Source organism: Sebastes umbrosus, chromosome 22 (assembly GCF_015220745.1).
Source record: "Sebastes umbrosus isolate fSebUmb1 chromosome 22, fSebUmb1.pri, whole genome shotgun sequence".
Classification (NCBI taxonomy): domain Eukaryota; kingdom Metazoa; phylum Chordata; class Actinopteri; order Perciformes; family Sebastidae; genus Sebastes; species Sebastes umbrosus.
In genome coordinates this window covers 695201-715003 of record NC_051290.1, presented here as the reverse complement: position 1 = coordinate 715003, position 19803 = coordinate 695201, and the positions used below count along the sequence as shown (strand labels likewise).

The window sequence follows — 19803 nt, the reverse complement described above, 5'->3', positions numbered from 1 at the left end:
GATGTAAAGAATACCACCAGAGGAACATGAACATATAGAATAGTGTCATCTGTATAAAAACGTATGTTGCAGAACTGATTCGGAAGAATAATGTGTCAATATGAATAGTAAATGAACAAGAATAGACCCCTGTGGCATCCTGTTAATGATGGTAAGGTGGATAAATTCAGCACCATAAATACCAGCGCCATTTAGCGTGTTAGCATGCTAATTTTTGCTGATTTGCACTAAAAAAGTACAGCTGAGGTTGATGGGAAAGTCATCAGTTTTGCAGGTGTTTGTTTATAAACCAAAGTACCAGATAAATTAAAATGTTGACCGGATGATGGCAGTAGATCACCAAAGTTATTCAGAGATATATTTTAGTCTGGACCAAACAAAAGACTAAACAAGAATTAACGATACGATCGAAAGAAATGATAAGTGAGACTCCTTTTTATGACAGAGATTATTTCCTCTGTCTCCGTTTGATTTTAACATTCTGTCTCTCTTCATCTCCCCCTTTTGTTCTCCTCTTCAGGCCTCCATGTATACAAACATGTCAGTCAACTCCTCTTCCTTTGTTGATCCCCCTCTTCCTCCTCACTTCTTCTCCAACTCCTCATCCTCTTCTTCCATCAGCAAATGCTTCAGTTCCAGAATGAGGATCTACGTCTTCTCTGCTCTCTCCATCACCTGCATCGTCCTCTTCCCTCTCTCCATCCTCGTCCTCTACCTGGGTTACCAACGGTGGAGGAAACAGCGCCCCGGTTCCACGGCTACAAGTCACACTGACATCTTCACCTATCACTCCATCGCCATGCAGCTGATTGAATTCTTGGGGTTCATCTTCTTCTTTTGTGGCAGCTACATCAGTCTCCCAGAGATGATGTTGGTGGGGTCCGGCGTCTTGTCCGTCACCTCCTTCGGACTGGCTCTGTTTCAACTCCTGACCTGTGTGGAGCGCTACCTGGCTGTTGTTCACCCCGTCACCTACCTGGGTCTGAGGCAGGCAGGCGGCGTCAGGATCAGGAACATCAGCATTGGATGTGTTTGGTTACTGAGCTTGGGATGGATAGCTGAAATTTATATATCCAGCTCTGAGTTCAACTTGATCTTTTATTATTGTGTTATCGTTTTCCTTTTAATTACTGTCTCTTTTTGCAGCATTTCAGTTCTCTGCGCTCTCAAGCGTCCAGGGCCGGGGGAAGTGGGTGGGAACCGTGAGCAGGTTGACCAATCAAAGCAGAGGGCTTTCTACACCATCATGGCTATAATGGCAGTGCTACTGTTACAGTTTGGGGGGAATCTGTTTTCTACTGTGATGTACAATTCATCTGTGATTAGTGAAGCATGTGTCATGTTGATGTCCGCTTTGTGGTTCTCACTGCCCAGCAGTTTGGTGTTACCTCTGCTGTTTCTACACCGGGCAGGAAAATTACAATGCTGTAAACAAAACACTGAATCAGGATGAGGGTAAGATTACATTTGAGAGCATCATACCGTAAATTCTCAAATTAAAACCAAGTTTAAATATTTCTGTCAGGTGTTTCTGTGAGTCAGCAAGAGTCATATGGGTACCATTTAAAGTGTTACTAACAGGATGGTAAGAAGCAGGTAGATGTAGAGAATACCACATACTGGTTTGGAGTGGAACCATAGAAATATAAAATGGTGTCATCTGCGTAAAAAATTATGTTGCAGCACAGATTTGGAAGAATAATGTAATTTCTGTTTTATTGAAATAGTAATTGACCAAGTATAGACCCCTGTGGCACCCCATTACTGATGGTAAAAGGTCTTAATTCAGCACCTTCAATACCTGCAACATTTAGCATGTTAGCATGCCAATATTTGCTGCTAAGCATTAAAAAAAAAAACACTGAGGCTGATGGGAATGTGATTAGTCTTGCAGGTATTGGTTTACGAATCAAAGTATTGGACAAATTAAAATATTGACTTGATGACAGGACCATGAATATCTGTACAAAATTTCAACGCAATCCATCTGAAAGTTGCTGAGATATATAAAAGATTTCATCTCTAGAGCCCCGCCGCATGGTAAAGCCTGAACTAATGAGACATATGTGATATGACTGAATTTCAAAGTCAAGCTAAAAGTGTATGTTTAATGATGTTAAAGATGGAAAATGAAATAGTCACTTTCTGCATCTCCAATGTATATTCAGCTGTTGATGACTGTTTTTCACTTTTTTTTTTTTCATGTTTTGGAAATTAATATTGGTGTTTAGGAAAGTTTTACATGTTTAAGATTATGAACTTGTGTGTACTAATAAGTGAAGTTATAGTATAATGTATTTTATTTTATACGGTAAGAGAATACCACGTACTAATTTGGTGTGGAACCATGGACATATAAAATTGGGTCATCTGCATAACAATGTATGTTGCAGCACAGATTTGGAAGAATAATGTTATTTATGTATAAAGAAAATAGTAAAAGACCAATAAGAGACTACTGTGGCACCCCGTTACTGATGGCAAGTGGTGTTAATTCAACACCATCAATAATAGCACCATTTAGCGTGTTAGCATGCTAATATTTGCTGCTACGCACTAAAAACAAACCAATAAGTACAGCTGAGGCTGATGGGAATGTGATTAGTCTTGCAGGTATTGGTTTACGAATCAAAGTACTAGACAAATTAAAATGTTGACTTAATGACGGGACCGAATATCTGTACAAAATTTCAAGGCAATCTATCTTAAAGTTGCTGAGATATATTCAAGATTACATCTCTAGAGCTACGCTGCATGGTAAAGCCTGAACTAATGAGACATATGAGATACCATTATATGACAAATTCAAAGTAAAAGTGTATGTTTAATGATGTTAAAGCTCTGCAAAATGAAATAGTAACCCTGCATTGATTTTAAGCACTGTTGACTGTTTTTCATAGATTTTTGTTCATGTTTTGGAAATTAATATTAGTGTTTAGGAAAGTTTAACATGTTTAAGATTATGAACTTGTGTGTACTAATAAGTGAAGTTATAGTATAATGTATTTTATTTTATACGGTAAGAGAATACCACGTATTAATTTGGTGTGAAACCATCGACATAAAAAATTGTGTCATCTGCATAAAAATGTATGTTGCAGAACTGATTTGGAAGAATATTGTTATTTATGTATAAAGGAAACAATAATAGACCAACTAATGAGACATATGTGATAAGACTGAATGACAAATTCAAGCTAAAAGTGTATGTTTAATAATGTTAAAGATCTGGAAAGTGAACTTGTCCCTCTCTGCATTGATTTTCGGCGCGATGTCATCTCAGATTGTCCTGGACAACAAAATATTTGCACTTTATGTTCAAAATCTGGCAGGAAATATGGTCCAAAACTGGAGTCACGGGTGAAGTGTGATTAAAACACAGCCATGCACACACACCGACAGAGAGACAAGTGTGTTGTCTAAATGACAGGATTTGATTTGAATACACACCTGTTTGTTTAGGAGTCATTTGAATCCTGTCAAATGTTCATCTTAATGGACTGATTAAATGAACCGTAGTTAACGACTGACACATCGTTGGCACAGATGTAAATTAAAGCTTTTGAAGATAGTTTTTCTTGGACTTTTATTTACATTTTGTATGGAAAATATATATTAATGTTTTGGAAATGTTTAAGATGTTTAAGATGAACTTATGTGTGCACTAATCAGTGAAGTTATAGTATAATGTATTTAATATTATTAACATAATAAATAATGTGGTTTAATGATATTGTGATATAATCATGTATAACATTACTGTATTTAAACAAAAGAATAAATGTCACATTAATTTACTCTGATTGTATTTCCGTTGTACAATCTCTCTACAGATCACGCAGCACAGATGACAAACTGATGATTGTTATGATATTCAAATAGCGGTGCTGCTGTACCTGTGATCTGAACCCCTAGTGACACAATGATGTGATAAATAAATTTGCCTGTTGTAATTTACCGTGAAAAAGTACCATTAAATATGAATTGCAAAATCCCCAAAGCAATCCTGTGCTCTCCTGTTCGTCACATCTTAATCACAGATATGTCTTAAGATACATTTGGTCAGTACTTATTAATATACTATTCCATTTCTGCCAATAGATCCCCCTTAATGTTACACACTGTTCCTTTAAGAAGGAAATCAGACTGAATATGACTAAAGGCTTGTTTGGAGTACGATCACAGATATATAGAATTGTGTCATCTGCATAAAATCGGACGCAGCACTATTAAGTAGTTTGTTCATAGGATTCTACGATGATATCAAATGTTTCAGTGTTTGGTTTGTCCGTTCTGGTGGCCGGCTTCATGAAGAGGACCCACTCCATATGTAGATATAAACGGCTAATTCTAAACTATCAAAAACATAACAATCTTTTAAGAAGGAAATCAGACTGAATATGACTAAAAACCTAGTTTGGAGTACGATCACAGATATATAGAATTGTGTCATCTGCATTAAAACGGATGTTGCAGCACTGGTTTGGAATAATAACGTTATTTATTATGTAAATAGCAAAGGACCAAGAATAGATCCCTGTGGTACACCATTACTAAATGCAAGCAGGCTGGATTCAGGACCATCATCCACAACGGTTTGTCAACAGACACCATTTAACCGAAAGATTAGTGGTCTGTTAAGTAGGATTCTACGACGATATCAAATCTGTTTTTTGATCCAGAGTGAACTGTTTCTGTTATTGTGGGGCGACCCAACAGACAATACGTGTAGACTTTATGCAATATTTTGGTTTATGACTAAAAACCTTTGTGTATTTTGAGTTTAATTTCAGCAAATGTTAGCATGCTAACATACTAAATAAAGACAGTGAACATTGTTAACATTAACATCAGCATTTTATTTTACGTCATCATTGTGAGCATGTTGATAGCATTTAACTCAAAGCACCACGGTGGTTACGTACAGTCTCACAGAGCTGCTAGCGTGGCTGTAGATTCTTAGTCTCTCTTTGGTAACACTTTATAATAACCATCATTTATAAATGGTAAACTGATAGTTAAGTTATTTCACTGTTAAATAATGAAATGATAATTGATGTTTACTAATTATTGATAATGCTATAATTAATTTATAAATTCTATATTGTATCATAGCTAATAAGTATTAATTATCAGTTTATTGTTGCACATAATATAACATTTGATATACTATATTAAGTATTTGTTAATAATTACCAAATGATTTGTAAACCTTAAAGAAATCATTTGTAAAACATCTATAAACATTACATAGATAGACCAGAAACCAATTATTAACCATTTACAAACTATTAACTATCTAAATATTGTTTATAGATGCTTTACAAAGTATGTATTAACCATTTAACAAATTATAATTATCAGTGGCAACTTTATAATAGTGATCCAAATAATGTTTATAGATGGTTTATAAACAATTTTTTTAAGGTTTTCAAATAATATCTTAATCATTAACAAATACTTTTATACTGTTATAATGTGTGAAATAATAAACTGTTAAAACAACAAATTATAGCATTACTAATAATTAGATAATGAATAATAATACAAATAAATAATGAAAAATAAATGAGTTATTATAAAGTGTTACCCTCTTCTTTTACTACTTGCGTATATCACAACACTACAGTTCTGAGATTATACAGACCGATTTTATTTGAGCCATCCCGCACAGCGCGACATGCCGTGAACTTCTCAGTGTACAAAAACAATAACTTAAGAAAACAATAATTCACAGTCTCACAGGAGAAAATTAAAATACGAGTTTGGTCCGTTGTCAGTGTCACGTCGCAGCTTCGGCCACCAGGTGGCTCTTCATGTGTGTTTTCAGACAGTGGCTCTGAGTGAAGGCTTTGTCACAGATGGTACACTTGTATGGTCTCTCTCCGTTGTGGGTCCTCATGTGGACCGTCAAGTAGGTTTTGCGAGCGCAAGCTTTCCCACAAATCCCACAAACAAACGGTTTGAGGCCCGAATGGACAGTCACGTGGTTATCCAGATTGATCTTGCGTTTGAAGGACCAGCCACAGTCCGGGCAGCAGTACGGTGTCTCTCCGGTGTGGACCCGCATGTGAATCGTCAACGGTCCCTTGGTGGTGAATCCTTTACCGCATTCGCCGCAGTGGTACGGCTTCTCGTTGGTGTGCGTCCTCATGTGGATCTGCAGCTGCTTGCTCGTCAGGAACATTTTGCAGCAGACATCGCAGAGGTACGATCTCTCTCGGTCCGTGTGAATCTTCTCGTGCTGCCTCAGCGTCCCCGGAAGTTTGAAACGCCTCCCGCAAATCTGACAGCTGTGAGGTCTTTCCCCGGAGTGGGTCATCTTGTGGCGGGATAAAGATCTGTAGTCGCTGAGGGATTTGCCGCACACGCCGCAGAGGTGCGTCTTTTTGCTGGTGTGAGTCTTGCGGTGAGCTTTTAGCTGCTCCTTCAGTGCGAACACTTTGTGGCAAGTGTAACATTTGTTCAGTTTACCGGCCTGATGGAGTTTCTGGTGGTTCTCCAGGGACGCCTTCAATGCAAATGCGTCACGGCAAACATCGCATTTGTACGGTCTCTCCCCCGAGTGGGCGGCCACGTGCTCGTCGAGGCTGAGGACGCTGAGGAAAGACTCTCCGCAGATGTGACAGTCGTCAGTTTTGTGGCGACTCTGAAGATGATCCCTCAACGCCTCCGCGGACTCTGAAAGCTCTCCGCACACTCCGCAAAGACTTCCCGGATCGTCCACGTGACCGCAGGCGTGTTTGACGAGCTCGACATCTGATCTGTGCAGAGCTCCGCAGACTCTGCAGGAGAGGACATCATTCTCAGTCTTTGACTTGGCGGTCCTGACACCAGAACGTCTGGCTTTCTCCTTCTTTGTCATCGTCTCAGACTGCAGTTCAGAGTCACTTTCTTTCAGCTCCTCGTCGCTCTTGTCTGGTTTCCAATCGTCATCGCTGTCATGCGCTTCTTCTCTTTCTTCTTCCTTTTCATCGTTACCGTCGCCTTTACTCTCAGCCGGTTCCGATATCCCCCGATCCTCATCGTCAGCCTCCTCCGTTTCCATGTCGAGTTGTTGTGATGCTGAGCTGATGGACACAGAAGTCAGGTGTTTAAAGTCTGTCTGATTATATGTTGGCGGTAAGTTATACAACACTTTACGGCCTAAAGTATGTGAACATCTTTTCTAATCAGTCTCTTTTGGTGGTGCATAAAAGCCGAGAATATCCCCACTGCTGTAGAGCGGGTCATACTCAGAAACGTCAGCGCAACAACTGTTCCTGAGGGAGTTCATGACCTGGACGACACACAAGTGATCGTCAAACAGTGGGATGTCGGGATGTGATTGTGGGCAAAATCTTCCCACCGGTTAATAAACTCGTGATAACGCCGGTGGTACAGATTACACCGAACATTTAACAAGAAAAGATGACACTCCAAATCTGTTGAGCGCTGAGTTTGATCTTTACCGTTGGATGCTGTATGTCTGGCTTCTCAGGTCCAGCTTTCACTGCGAGGCTGCAGGTTTCCACCCGGCGCCGTTAAGGTACCCTTATAGCGTTGGGTTTAAATGTGAAATATTGCCAAATAGGTGCTTTAGGTTTTCGCTTCGACACCAAATCATCCTCCATCGTCTCGTCTGTCAACTCTCTCTCGTCTTGTGTGTGAAATCTGACTCTTGCTGCTCTGAGCTGACACTCTTTCACTTTGTAGCGTCCGCCGCCGCCTGCTGGCGTGGAGAGTTATTTACGCTCACGCAGGCGCAGAACATACGTGCTAACTGGCCGTCGGCTGTAGTCTTTGCGGTGCGTTCAAGTGTAACTTGTTGTCTAAGACAAATGAGACGCGACGCAACAGTCGGCCTTCATCGCCGCTAGTTCTTTGATGTCGGCTTGGTGTGTCTGGGTCTTAAAACACAACTCTCTCTCTGTTGCTGTTGTAGCTGACCAGGAACCTGCAGGTGAATCTTCCAGCTCCGCCGCACACCAGTGTTCCTGACTCACACTCCACTCAGCTTCTTGTGCTGAATGTTGCTAAGGGCCTACGGCACGAATTTTCGACCGAAAATTTGGACAGAAATTTATAAAAACTGATTTTGTAGGTTCTTCTGAAGGCTTGCACAGCCCTGCGGGACATTTGTGCAGGGGGGAAAGACAGACATTGACTTCAGTGGATTATAGGATATATAGATTGGATCAATGAAATCCTTTGTTCCAACTAATCGCCGTCATTCTGAATAATAATTAGCCATTTGTTTGTTGCACGGAGAGTGTGTATTTTCAGAACGATGGGCAGTGTAACAGGCAGTCGGACTAATTCTTTTGGTCAACAACCAAATTAAGGACAACATCTGGCATGAGATCGCTCAGCAGCTGGGATACGATGAAGATGATGATGAAGCTGATATGCACTTGCTTTTGTTATATGTTGGTCATGGAACGGGGCTCGCTACAACAGCTAATGTTAGCATCACATTTGGGGTCCGATTAGTTTACGTATTGTGTAGTTAATAAGGCTGTCAATCGATTCAAATAGTTAATCGTGATTCATCACATTTTTTATCTGTTCTAAATGAACCTTAAAGGGAGATTTGTCAAGTATTTAGTCCTCTTATCAACATGGGAGTGGACAAATATGCTGCTTTATGCAAATGTATGTATATATTTATTATTGTAAATCAATGAACAACACAAAACAATGACAAGTATTGTCCAGAAACCCTCACAGGTACTGCATTTAGCATAAAACAATATGCTCCAATCATAACATGGCAAACTGCAGCCCAACAGGCAACAACAGCTGTCAGTGTGTCAGTGTGCTGACTTGACTATGACTTGCCCCAAACTGCATGTGATTATCATAAAGTGGGCATGTCTGTAAAGGGGAGACTCGTGGGTAATCATAGAACCTGTTTACATTCATATATCTGGAGGTTAGAGGTCAAGGGACCCCTTTGAAAATGGTCGTGACAGTTTTTCCTTGTCAAAATTTAGCGTAAGTTTGGAGCGTTATTTAACCTCCTTCATGACAAAATTAGGGGTATGTCATCAGCATATTGGAGAATCAGAGATATAAATAGAGACACGGATACAGTATGAAGTACACATTTACTGATAGAAAGTGCCATGATTTCATAGATTCTATTGACTGTATATTGACGTCATACCAGCAACATTACTACAGTTTCAATGTCTCTATCTGTAGAATATGTCACGGAGATTAAAAAAAGTAAAGACTTATTTTTAAATCAATACTTCCTGCTTTCATTTAAAAATAAAAGCCCTCAAGCATTTTTTTTCTGTTGACAGAATTCCTTCATTTGTTAACACGAGGCTTTTATTCTGAAATATGTGCAGGACAGTGTTGTAGAACATGCAGTGACTTGGAGAGCTCCATGAATGAATATAGTACGGGGTTTTAATGGTGGATTATTACTATTATTTACAAATTACCACACGGTTCTTAACCTTTCTCTGTCTAAAATAAATATAAATTACATTTATAATGAAATGAAATGGACATTATGAAAGACAAACACTATGTAGAAAGAAAGAGCTGACAGCAGCAGCAGAAACGCAGCTGGTGTGAACACCCGACGCCTCAATCACGCCACGCCACGCAGCCGCCAGGCGCTCCTGACGTTCCCAGTGTGGACGAAGCGTAAAGGTTTGCGGGCGGAACTCACGCTTGTGAACTTTGGTCCAGAAATCAATCTACATACCGTGTATCCGGACCGTGAACCTGTACCGTGGCAGTTCAGCGTGAATATCTGAACAGTTACCGTCCTGGTGGGAGACAGTTGAAAAGGTTGAAGAACCTGTTCTTTCATCAGAGGTGGGACGTTAACCAACCTGTTCTCATTCTTTAAGGGTTCTTATAGAGAGTTATTATATAAAGTGTCCACATACTTTTAGCCACTTCGTGTATGTTTCACCTTTTAGTGACATTTCCTGTGACTTACCTCGTCTCAGGTCTGGTTCCGTCACACGTCTGCAGGGCAGCGGTGGACTCAGAGTCCTCAGAGTCTTTTATCTGGAGAGGATGAACCTCTTCTTCTCTGAGCTGACGTTCCCTTTGTGTCTAGAAAAATAAAACTCATTTAATTTCAATAAAAGTGACGTCTACTGTTAGAAACCTGAACGTGAAGAGAGAGAGAGAGGTCACCTTCAGTCTGATGTAGACAGTCGACTTCCATCCGGAGCAGCTGATGTTTCTGTGGATCTCCTCCGCCGTCAGCGTCTTCACTCTCAGCAGCTGGAGTCTCCGTCTCTTGTCCGACGTCAACACGTCGAAAGGTTTGTCGTCCCCGGACAGCTGGGGGAAGGTGGACCTGAGCAAGTCCAGGAAGTCGTCCTCCCGCAGGTCTCGGGGACACTTCAGCTTCAGCATCGGACATTTCTTCAGAACTGATCGGAGGAGAGACGACGATAAAACACGACGATCTCTCAGGTTTTAGTTTTTACTGCCAGACGTCCTTGAGAAACAGTTTTAAACTCACCGCTGTTTGAGAGCACGGCGGTCTGAGAGTCCTCCAGGATCCGGATCCTGAGGTCTACATGGTTCTGTGTTTTACTGATCTGAGGTCTGCCAGACTTCCTCCTCTTATAGTAACATCGGGGGGGAAAAGACCTGAAAGAGGAAGATCGACTGGAGGTTAATTCATTTTATTTAAAATGTTGACTCCTAATAAAAACTGAAGTGAGAACTCTGGTTGTTTATGGAGGAACCTTGATGGAGTTTGATCAGTCGAGTCTTCCAGGTTCTCTGGATGCTCCTCATCTTCATCCTCTTCCTCAACATGGCCGAGGCTCCTGCTGCCCTTGACACCTGGACAAAAGACAAAAATCAATTATTTCCACTTCACATTTCTGAAAAAATGTGAGATTATAGGTTGTTTCTTTTTTATAAATGTGTGATTATAGGGTTTTATTTTATAAATGTGTGTTATTATAGGGGGGTGGGGGGGTTATTTAAAAAAAGTGTATGTGATTATAGTTTTTTTTTTTTAAAGTGTGATTATAGTTGGGGTTTTTTAAATGTGTGATTATAGGGGCTTTATTATTTTTTTTTTTTTTAAATGTGTGAGATTATAGGTTGTTTTGTTTTTTTTAAGTGTGATTATAGACTTTTTTTTTTTTCTTTTTTTTTAAAGGATTGATTATAGGGCTTTTCTTTTTTTATGTGTGTGACTATAGGGTTTTATTTAAAGAAATAAAAAGTGTGATTATAGGGTTGTTGTTTTTTTAATAATTTGTGTGATTATAGTTTTGTTTTTTGGGGGTTTTTTTAAATGTGTGTGATTATAGGGACTTTATTTTAAAAATGTGTTTATTCTAGCTCACTGAAACTAACTTCTACTCATAAAAAAAAGTTTGATACATTTAATATTAATATTATTCGTATATATATTCATATTAAACATATATATGTGTATATATATATATCTATATACACATATATACACATATATAGATATATCTATATATCTATATATGTATATATAGATATATGTGTGTGTGTGTGTGTATGTGTTTTAAAGGCTAAGACATGATCTTATTATATATATATAATCTCTTTGTAATTGTTGAAATAAAAGTCCTTCTCAGATCATTAAAATCCCCAAATTCCCAGAAATCACTCAATAAAAAATATCTTACAGTATAAAAATATAATATAAATTATACAGTAAATAAACTGTAAGGAAAGGAAAATATTAATAAAAACAAATAAAAGCTTAAATAGATGCTCTTTGCTCAATTAAACTAATGCCGAATTAAAGAATAAGTCCTCTTAAATAAAGACACGTGATAATATGTGTAACTTCATGAGCGCAGAGTAGTTGACAGCAGGGTGAATGTTAAATGTGTAGATATGTTAACGGAGTCCGGAGCCGACCTGAGAGCTGAGCCTGCAGCCGCTCCAGCTCTCTGCTCTGCCGGGCGATGAGCTCTCTGAAGCCCGACGCCTCCTCCTCGAAGCCGGATACGATCCTGTCAACGACCGCGAGGATCTCCTGAGAGGCTGCGGAGAGTCTCTGAGCGATGAAGCCTCTGAGGAGATCTCCTTTCTCTCCTTTCTCTCCGGTAGACATGATGTTAGCTGAGTGATGGAGACATCATCTACTCACGGCCTGCTGGCTTTGTTTACTAGCTGCACCCGCTTCCGGTTTGGGTGCCACCTTATATGTCGTCCGAGTAGAAACCAGCTGCTCCTCTTCACGTTCCTCTTCTTTAATAGAGATTAAATAAATAAATAAATATATATATATATATATATATATATATATATATATAGAATTAAATTTGTTAAGATATGATCTTATTTTATTATATATATATATATATAGATATATATATACAAAGAGCTTATATATATATATATATATATAAGCTCTTTGTAATTGTTGAAATAAAAGTCCTTCGCAACTTATTAAAATCCCCAAAATTACCAGAAATCACTCAATAAAAAATATCTTACAGTATAAAAATAATATCAGGAAAGGAAAAGATAAATAAAAACAAATAAACCTTTATTGAGTAAAAGCGCAAAGTACAGAAGCATCATCAGCTAAATGTATGAAGTTTTTATTTCAATAACAGACAACGAACACAGGGAGAGCATGCTGTTAGATATACAGTATATATCTATATATAAATATATAGATATAGATATATACACATTTATCATGGCAGAGAGAAACAGAACAAACCAAAAGCATTTTATTTATTACAGTTGCTGAAATCATAAATAAGATGTCCTATCAGTCCATGTTTTCTGAGACATTCCTCTTCTTTAAGCTTTGTTGAACATGCAGTGTTTCAAAACAACTTCCTGACAAATATATAGGTGTATATATATATATATATATATATATATATATATATATATAGTCGTAATATTATAAAGTAGTAATTTTACATGTTTTCTTTTTTTCTCGTAAAGCTATGACTTTATTCTCATAATATTATGATTTTATTTCTCGTAATCTCAGATGTATTATTTTTCCTCAATGTGGTCCTAATACTCCGTCGTACCGTCGTACCATAGACCTACAACAATGATCAATACAAATGAAACCGTAAACAAAGAACAGTTATTCATTTCCATATTTATAAATCCCCAGGGAGCCGCTGGAGAGGAGCTGAAGAGCTGCAGGTTGCTGACTCCTGGTTTAGACAAATGTTGACCCTTCACCTTATGTTTGTCATCCTTCAACACTCCTCCTCCTCTTCCTCATCTCTCCCCCCCTCCACCGTCTCTCTTTCTATTTTCACCGGCATGCTCGACTTCCTGGGCTTCTTCTTCGGCGCGGGGTGACCTGACTCCCACCGGCTCGTACGGTCCTCTTCTCGTTTCCCCTCCGTGACGTCATAGTCACGTGACACGGGCCGGCTGGTGCAGCTCGCCGTGGTGACGGGGTCGGGGTCGGGGAGGGGAGCCGGCGCAGGGCGGTTGGCGTGAAGGGTGAGCAGGCGTCGATGGCGTTCGGTTTCCTCCGGCGCAGGAAGGACCAGGGGGACGAGAGATTGAGGGGAGCCCAGCGAGGAAGCACCGCGAGCGGGGAGGAGGGGAGGAGGAAGAGGAGGAAGAGGAGGAGGAGCCTGCTGGGTGTGCAGGTCAGATCCGTCACTCAAGGTGAAGATCTGGTTGGTGTCTTGGCGAGTTCGGGGTAGAGGAGGAAGAGGAGGAAGAGGAGGAGGAGGAGGAGGAGGAGGGGAGTTAGATGGAGGTGGCGTGTCGTCCCGGCAACCATGTTGGCGGTTCGTATGAGCGTTTAACCCGTTTCTCAGAGCGTGTTCGTGCACTAGCATGTGTGCATCATCGTCCTCTTCCCAAAGTGTGTCGCTGACGTCTTTTTCCTCGCACATACGTGTGTGCACGTCTTCGTGAGCGTTGTTGTCTTTGTGTATCATTGCGTCAGAGTCTACGCTCGCGTTTCTGTGGGTGGCGCCCGTATGTAGCCGCGGGTTGGGGTTGGCGCTGTGGCGGTTTCGGCTGCGCAGCGAGCTGAAGACCATGGTGCAGCCCGCCACCGTGCAGCGATGTTTGATCTTCAAGTGGACGGCGTTGTAGTGGATCTTCAGCGTTCCTGCACAGACACGAAGGGAAAACACAGCTCTGGTTAAAACGGATCGACTTCACACGGCAGCTGTTCTGTTTCTGGACTGGAAACCAGCAGGACGGGCAAATCCAGACCAAACATGCACCATGACGACCACACAGGAGATCCGCTTCTACACAGTATTGTGGGCTCGTTTCTCATAAGAAGTAAAAATTCTTTTGTTTACATCTGAAGACCAGTAAAGGAGCTGAGATGTACCATTTAAAACCCCAAGATCCAAAATAAGTAGAGGACCTTGAATCGAACCCTGTGGAACACCAAGACACAAAATAAGTAGAGGACCTTGAATCGAACCCTGTGGAACACCAAGACACAAAATAAGTAGAGGACCTTGAATCGAACCCTGTGGAACACCAAGACACAAAATAAGTAGAGGACCTTGAATCGAACCCTGTGGAACACCGGTGTAGCAGACTTGGAGACACCACAAGGTTCTTACCTTTGTCATAGAAGCTTTTCCCACAAACGCCGCAGCAGACCCTCCCCTTCCGACCTCCCGCGGGTGAAAGAGAAGTGAGGGAGCAGAGGGAAGACGGGAGAGGACGGAGGAGGGAGGAAGACGAGGATGGGAGAGGACGGAGGAGGGAGGACGAGAAGGAGGGGGTAGGAAGAGGACAGAGGAAGGAGGAGGAGAAGGATGGGAGAGGGTTGAGAGAGTAGGAAGAGGAGCTCTGCAGCCTCTGGGAAGTCTTCGGTGGAGGGGAGGAGATGGAGGGATGGAGTGAAGAGGAAGAAGAGGGGATAAATGAGGAGTTTAAGGAAGGAGAGAGTGAGGAGGTGCTCCTGTGAAGCTCAAGCTCCTGGTCGCCGTGGAACCGGAGGTCCTGATGCCATACAGACCGGGCCGGGTTCGGCTGGTCTGGGTCGGCTTTGATTTTTAAACCCGGATCGTTCTCTTGTTCTCTTCTTCCTCCTTCCTGATGGTGATTCTCTCCCAGTTTGGTCCCACTGAGCCTCCGTAGACACTGGGTTAGCTTACTGGGAGGAACCAGCTCCTGGTAACAGAAAAACAAGGAGGAGGAGGAGGAGGAGGAGGAGGAGGAGGAAGAGGAGGAAGAGGGGGAGGAAGAGGACGTCACACTAAGAAACTCTCTCTATTGTTTCTAGTGGTGGAACCAGGGAGGTGGTAGGAGTGCTCACCTTGGTGGGAGGAACCAGACCGTGCACGGCGGAGCTCGGGAAGTGGAAAGGCAGAAGTAAAGACGCTCCACCTGGAATGTTTTCAAAATGGTGGACAGCGTCGCCGCCGTCAGCCGGACTGTTTCTCTTAATCCGACAGACGCTGGCCACGAAACGTGACTCTCCTCTCGTGTTCCTGAACACTCCCGGAGTTCCCCCGTTCCCCGACGCGTTCGACCGGAAGCCCTTCGGGGCGGAGATCAGCTCTGGATCAGAGAGGCGGCCGAGGCACTGGAGCGTCATCAGCTCCACGATGGGGCGCGTCTCGCCAAAGCGAAGGAACTGTTTGAGGATGAGCAGCTCTTCTTCAGGCGTCGCCGTCAGCCAGCGGTCCAACACCTTCCCACTGGGATGCTGGAGAGAAATAAACTCTGATGTGAACACATGAAAGATTCAAACAGAGGAGTGAAAACGTGTAAATCCTGATTTCATGCTCAGTTTGAGACGCCGGGTGTTTGAGACAGAAGTCCTCTGAGTCAAACAGGACACAAACTTAAGGACAGATTTACTGGAATTCTTGCAGAAGCATCATCAGGATGGAGTTACACATGTTTGATGAGATCTGCTTAAAAGCAGTTAGTTTGGACAAGTTGTTGCTCATCTGGTCGATTTAATGCAACATGATCCACTTCCAACGGTGCTAACCCTACACCAATATTACCACTTGTTTTCTCGTAAACTTCTGACTTTATTCTCGTAAACTTTACGCGTTATTTTGTTGGGAAAAGGTTCAAAGTAAAGTTCACTTTCATCATCAGACGCTAGATATTGATTTGACATTATGAAGGTGTGTTTACCTGCAGCATGTAGCCTCGAACATAATCCCCCAAACTCCAGCCCAGTGTGTGCAGAATGTGGCCGACCTGAAGAAGACAAAAAGTAATCTGTTACACATCAAATGTAATCTATTACTTCACTAACACAACCACATAGTGTATAGCTTTCCATCCGCTGCTGTGTAGCTAACAGGTACCTGTTCTGGGCTGAGGATGCTGTACAGACGGTCCAGCAGGATCTTTAGACGAACAGGAACGGCCTGAGCTCCGTAGAGGACCAGGGAGCTCAGGTCGAACACCAGCCCAGGGAGGGCCACCTCCACTGGGCCGCAGCTGGAGGGAGGCTGGGCCTGGAACTGGAGCTTCGCCAGGGCTGGAGAGGAAGAGGACGACGAAGAGTCACAACTGTCATCTCCTCCTTCATACGACACCAGAATATGGAAAGTAAATATTCACATCATATTGTGATAAGATAAAAAAATAAAACACATTCAAATATATGAAATATAAAATAATAAAAAACATACAACAGATGTGCGTTTACCGCCTGAAAAACATTATCTAGGTGTGTTAGAGTGCAGATGTTCTCTCCAGATGCTCCCGGTGATGTGATGACAGCGACACCTGACTTCATGTCACCGTGGCGACTGAACACATCTGCAGTGTGTGTGTGTGTGTGTGTGTGTGTGTGTGTGTCCAACATCGTGTCGTTGTCAGACTGAAGTTTCTTTATGAAGCTCAGAGAGTCAGAAGAGAAACTGGAACGCTTTAACATTTTAAAAGTCTCAAGATGTTGGTTGTTTTGTTGAGATCAAATCTGAATGGACATCTAAGACTGTGGGACATAAACCTAAATAAATGTCCTCACGTGTGTGTGTGTGTGTGTGTGTGTGTGTGTGTGTGTGTGTGTCTCACCGTGTGGGACCCAGCCGTGTCCACAGCGGTCACATGACCTGAGTTGGACACTTCCTGGTTTGAAACACACACAGCTGCAGCCGGATGCCGTGCAGCGGACGGACCGCTGGAGACGGGAGACAACATTCATATTATTTATATGTTAATATCTATCATAGTTATTAGATATCTAATATATTTAATATATTTCACACATATATTAAATAAATAAATAAATGAATACATGTTATTAATGTTATGAATGTTTTATTTGAATGTACCTCCTCAGCGTCGGGACTCGTCCTCATGTCTCGCTCCTGCAGTCAGAACACAGACATCAGCTCAGCCTCCTGATTGGTCGAATAGAACTGACCCTCCTTCTGATTGGACGGTTCAATCTTTGTGATTAAACTTTTTTCACTTATGAATAAAAGACAAAGGTAATAATTTACTAATACTGTCATACATTATTTAGACTATAATTATAAATATCTATTTATTAGTTTTACATTAATGTGTCACTGAGCTCTTATTAAAATTCAGTAATATTTGTATTTATTGTTTTTATATTTTATTAGTTAGAATGCTTGTTTGTATACAGATAAAATAATGAAGCGATAAAAGATTTTACTTTATTATTATTTTTAAATTTTTAGTTTATTTAGAATAAACTCACCTTCTCAAAGAAACAATTAGTTATTTAAAATATATTTTTATGTTCTTCTATTAATTTACATATTTTATATTATATTTCTTAAATAACTATTTTGTTCTGCTTGTTTAGATTTTAATAAAGAGTTTTAATAGAATTTAATCATTTAAAAAAAAATCATATTTCCAATCCAGATTATAAAAATCAATTCGTTTTTATCTTTCATTTTCTTTGATGAAATAATAATAATAATATTTAACTTATTATTTTTAATTATTTTGTTCATTTAAAGTAAATTCCATATCTCAAAGAAACTATTTATTAATTCTTCAAAATATCTTTAATACATTTTATAATCTTATATTTATTTGCATATTTTATATCATATTTATTATAAAGCTATTTTGTTCTGCTTGTTTAGATTTTAATTAAAAATTTTAAAAAAAAATATGAATTATGAATTATTATTATTATACATTTATTTATATATACTTTTCAAAACAGATATAAATAAATAAATAAATAAGCAAAATTAAAACAATGAAATAACAAATAATAACAAATAGCAGATGAAATATTGATTTTTGTTAATAGATATGAGCATCTCATAATTTGCCTTGCTTGTAGCTGATGAGTGAAATGAAAATATATTAAATCTAAATGTCATTTACATTAAAAAGCTGAACGTTGTGCTTGAATATTAAAATAATAAAATGTTTGTACACATTCTCAAACAGAATTTACATTATGAATATTAACAACAATAACTATTCTATTGATATATAATTAGTATTATTGATATAAAACCATTCTGACCTGTCGTTTAATTCACCACAAATCTCCTTCACTCGTTCCTCCACCTCTCTTCTCTTCTCTTTATATTCCTCTCTTCTTTATCTTCTCGTTTCTCTTCTTCTATTTATTCTGTGTCTTCAGTGGTGTTTCATCTTCTTTCTTTCTTTCTCTCCATCTCTTCACTATTAAACTCTCCCTCTCAGATATTCACTCATTTATTCTCTCCATCCGTCGACTCCTCCCTCTGACGGCGCTCCACTCCTGTGATTGGACGACGGATAGATGCTCCATCTTCACCTCCTCTTCCTCCTCTCTGTTCAGCAGATAATCAGGATGATGATGATGATGATGATGATGATAATAAGGGGGTCAGAGGTCAGAGGTCACAGGTAGAGGCAGAAGAGGAAGAGGAGGGAAAGTATCAGAGCTGGAAGAAGTACTTGAGTAAAAGTACCACAGTGTGGAAATACTCGGCTGCAGGTAAAAGTACCTGTCCTCTGTGTGTCCATCAGCCTCCGTGTCCCCTGGGAAACAGCTCCCCTCTGTGAGGAAGGTTCCTCCCCCCCGAGGGTCAGATTGAATCAGGGTGACAGTAGGGCACCTGGCCCGCCGCCACACTCACACTGTTAAACACACACACACACACACACACACACACACACACACAAGGTTAAAGGAATGATAATGTCCAACACATACAGAGTCCTTTGTGTCATATTTTGTTGTTTTTGAAATGATTAAATTTGCTGTAAGAATATCCCAGTTTGTTTTTAACGCCAATGAACTTCTTTCAAGTATTTTCTAAAATTAAATATTTCATAATTCTAGTGTAATCTTATTCTTTTCTTGTTTCTTCATAATGAGAATTTTCACTTTTAAAACTTTAAGTACATTTCGCTGATTATTAGGGCTGTCAAAGTTAACACGATAACACGTTGGTTTCAACGCCACAAATTTCTTTAACTCATTAACTTGTGATTTTTAGGTTTTAGCAGCTCAGTTTTAAAGATGGAGTGAAGATACTGGGGTCATCTGCAACTACAACATCTGATGAATCCATCGGTACCAACCATGTGATACTAGCTGAAGGAGGTTAAATGGAGACGGCCGAAAACCCCAAAAGATAAAAAAATCGGTAAAATATGACCTCACATTTCATGTAAAATTACATTTAAAATCTACACAAACACAATAAATTATCATTAAAAAACACAATATTAATGTAGTCCTAAATGATGGTCAGTTATCTGTATGATTTGAAGGTAAACCGACATCGTGGGGACACGAGTCTGCATGTCCAAGTGTCTTTGAGTGAGACATTGAACCCTGAGTGTCTTCACAGTAGTTCACTGCTCAGTAGGAAGGGTTAAAGACAGACAAAAGTAAAGGAAGGTTTGCTGCGG

At 40.2% G+C, this 19803-nt stretch overlaps 2 protein-coding genes across 2 annotated transcripts; both read right to left on the bottom strand.

Annotated features, from left to right (window-relative positions):
• Positions 1 to 5629: 5629 nt before the first annotated feature.
• LOC119481751 (zinc finger protein 436-like) lies at positions 5630 to 12183 on the bottom strand. The gene is made up of 6 exons (XM_037758937.1): positions 11878 to 12183; positions 10710 to 10809; positions 10481 to 10611; positions 10147 to 10388; positions 9944 to 10062; positions 5630 to 7070 (listed from the first exon to the last, which is right to left on the bottom strand). Exons 1-6 carry the CDS (start codon positions 12071 to 12073, stop codon positions 5783 to 5785), a joined length of 2076 nt encoding a protein of 691 aa, XP_037614865.1. The 5' UTR covers positions 12074 to 12183; the 3' UTR covers positions 5630 to 5782.
• Positions 12184 to 13065: 882 nt separating this feature from the next.
• On the bottom strand, positions 13066 to 17261 carry LOC119482090 (zinc finger protein basonuclin-2-like). The gene is made up of 7 exons (XM_037759492.1): positions 17235 to 17261; positions 16975 to 17080; positions 16257 to 16432; positions 16081 to 16146; positions 15245 to 15637; positions 14544 to 15099; positions 13066 to 14071 (listed from the first exon to the last, which is right to left on the bottom strand). Exons 1-7 carry the CDS (start codon positions 17259 to 17261, stop codon positions 13194 to 13196), a joined length of 2202 nt encoding a protein of 733 aa, XP_037615420.1. The 3' UTR covers positions 13066 to 13193.
• Positions 17262 to 19803: the final 2542 nt, after the last annotated feature.

Bases quoted from the DNA above. Each gene is read 5' to 3' on its own strand.
- LOC119482090 (XM_037759492.1), bottom strand. From the start codon at position 17,261: ATGAGGACGAGTCCCGACGCTGAGGAG. The intron at 16,433-16,974 runs GTGAGACACACA...CTTCCTCTCCAG, and splicing joins ACACGGCTGGGTCCCACACG to CCCTGGCGAAGCTCCAGTTC. The intron at 16,147-16,256 runs GTACCTGTTAGC...TGTCTTCTTCAG, and splicing joins GCATCCTCAGCCCAGAACAG to GTCGGCCACATTCTGCACAC.
- LOC119481751 (XM_037758937.1), bottom strand. From the start codon at position 12,073: ATGTCTACCGGAGAGAAAGGAGAGAAAGGAGATCTCCTCAGAGGCTTC. The intron at 10,810-11,877 runs GTCGGCTCCGGA...TCTTTTGTCCAG, and splicing joins GCTGCAGGCTCAGCTCTCAG to GTGTCAAGGGCAGCAGGAGC. The intron at 10,389-10,480 runs GTGAGTTTAAAA...TCCTCCGATCAG, and splicing joins CGCCGTGCTCTCAAACAGCG to TTCTGAAGAAATGTCCGATG.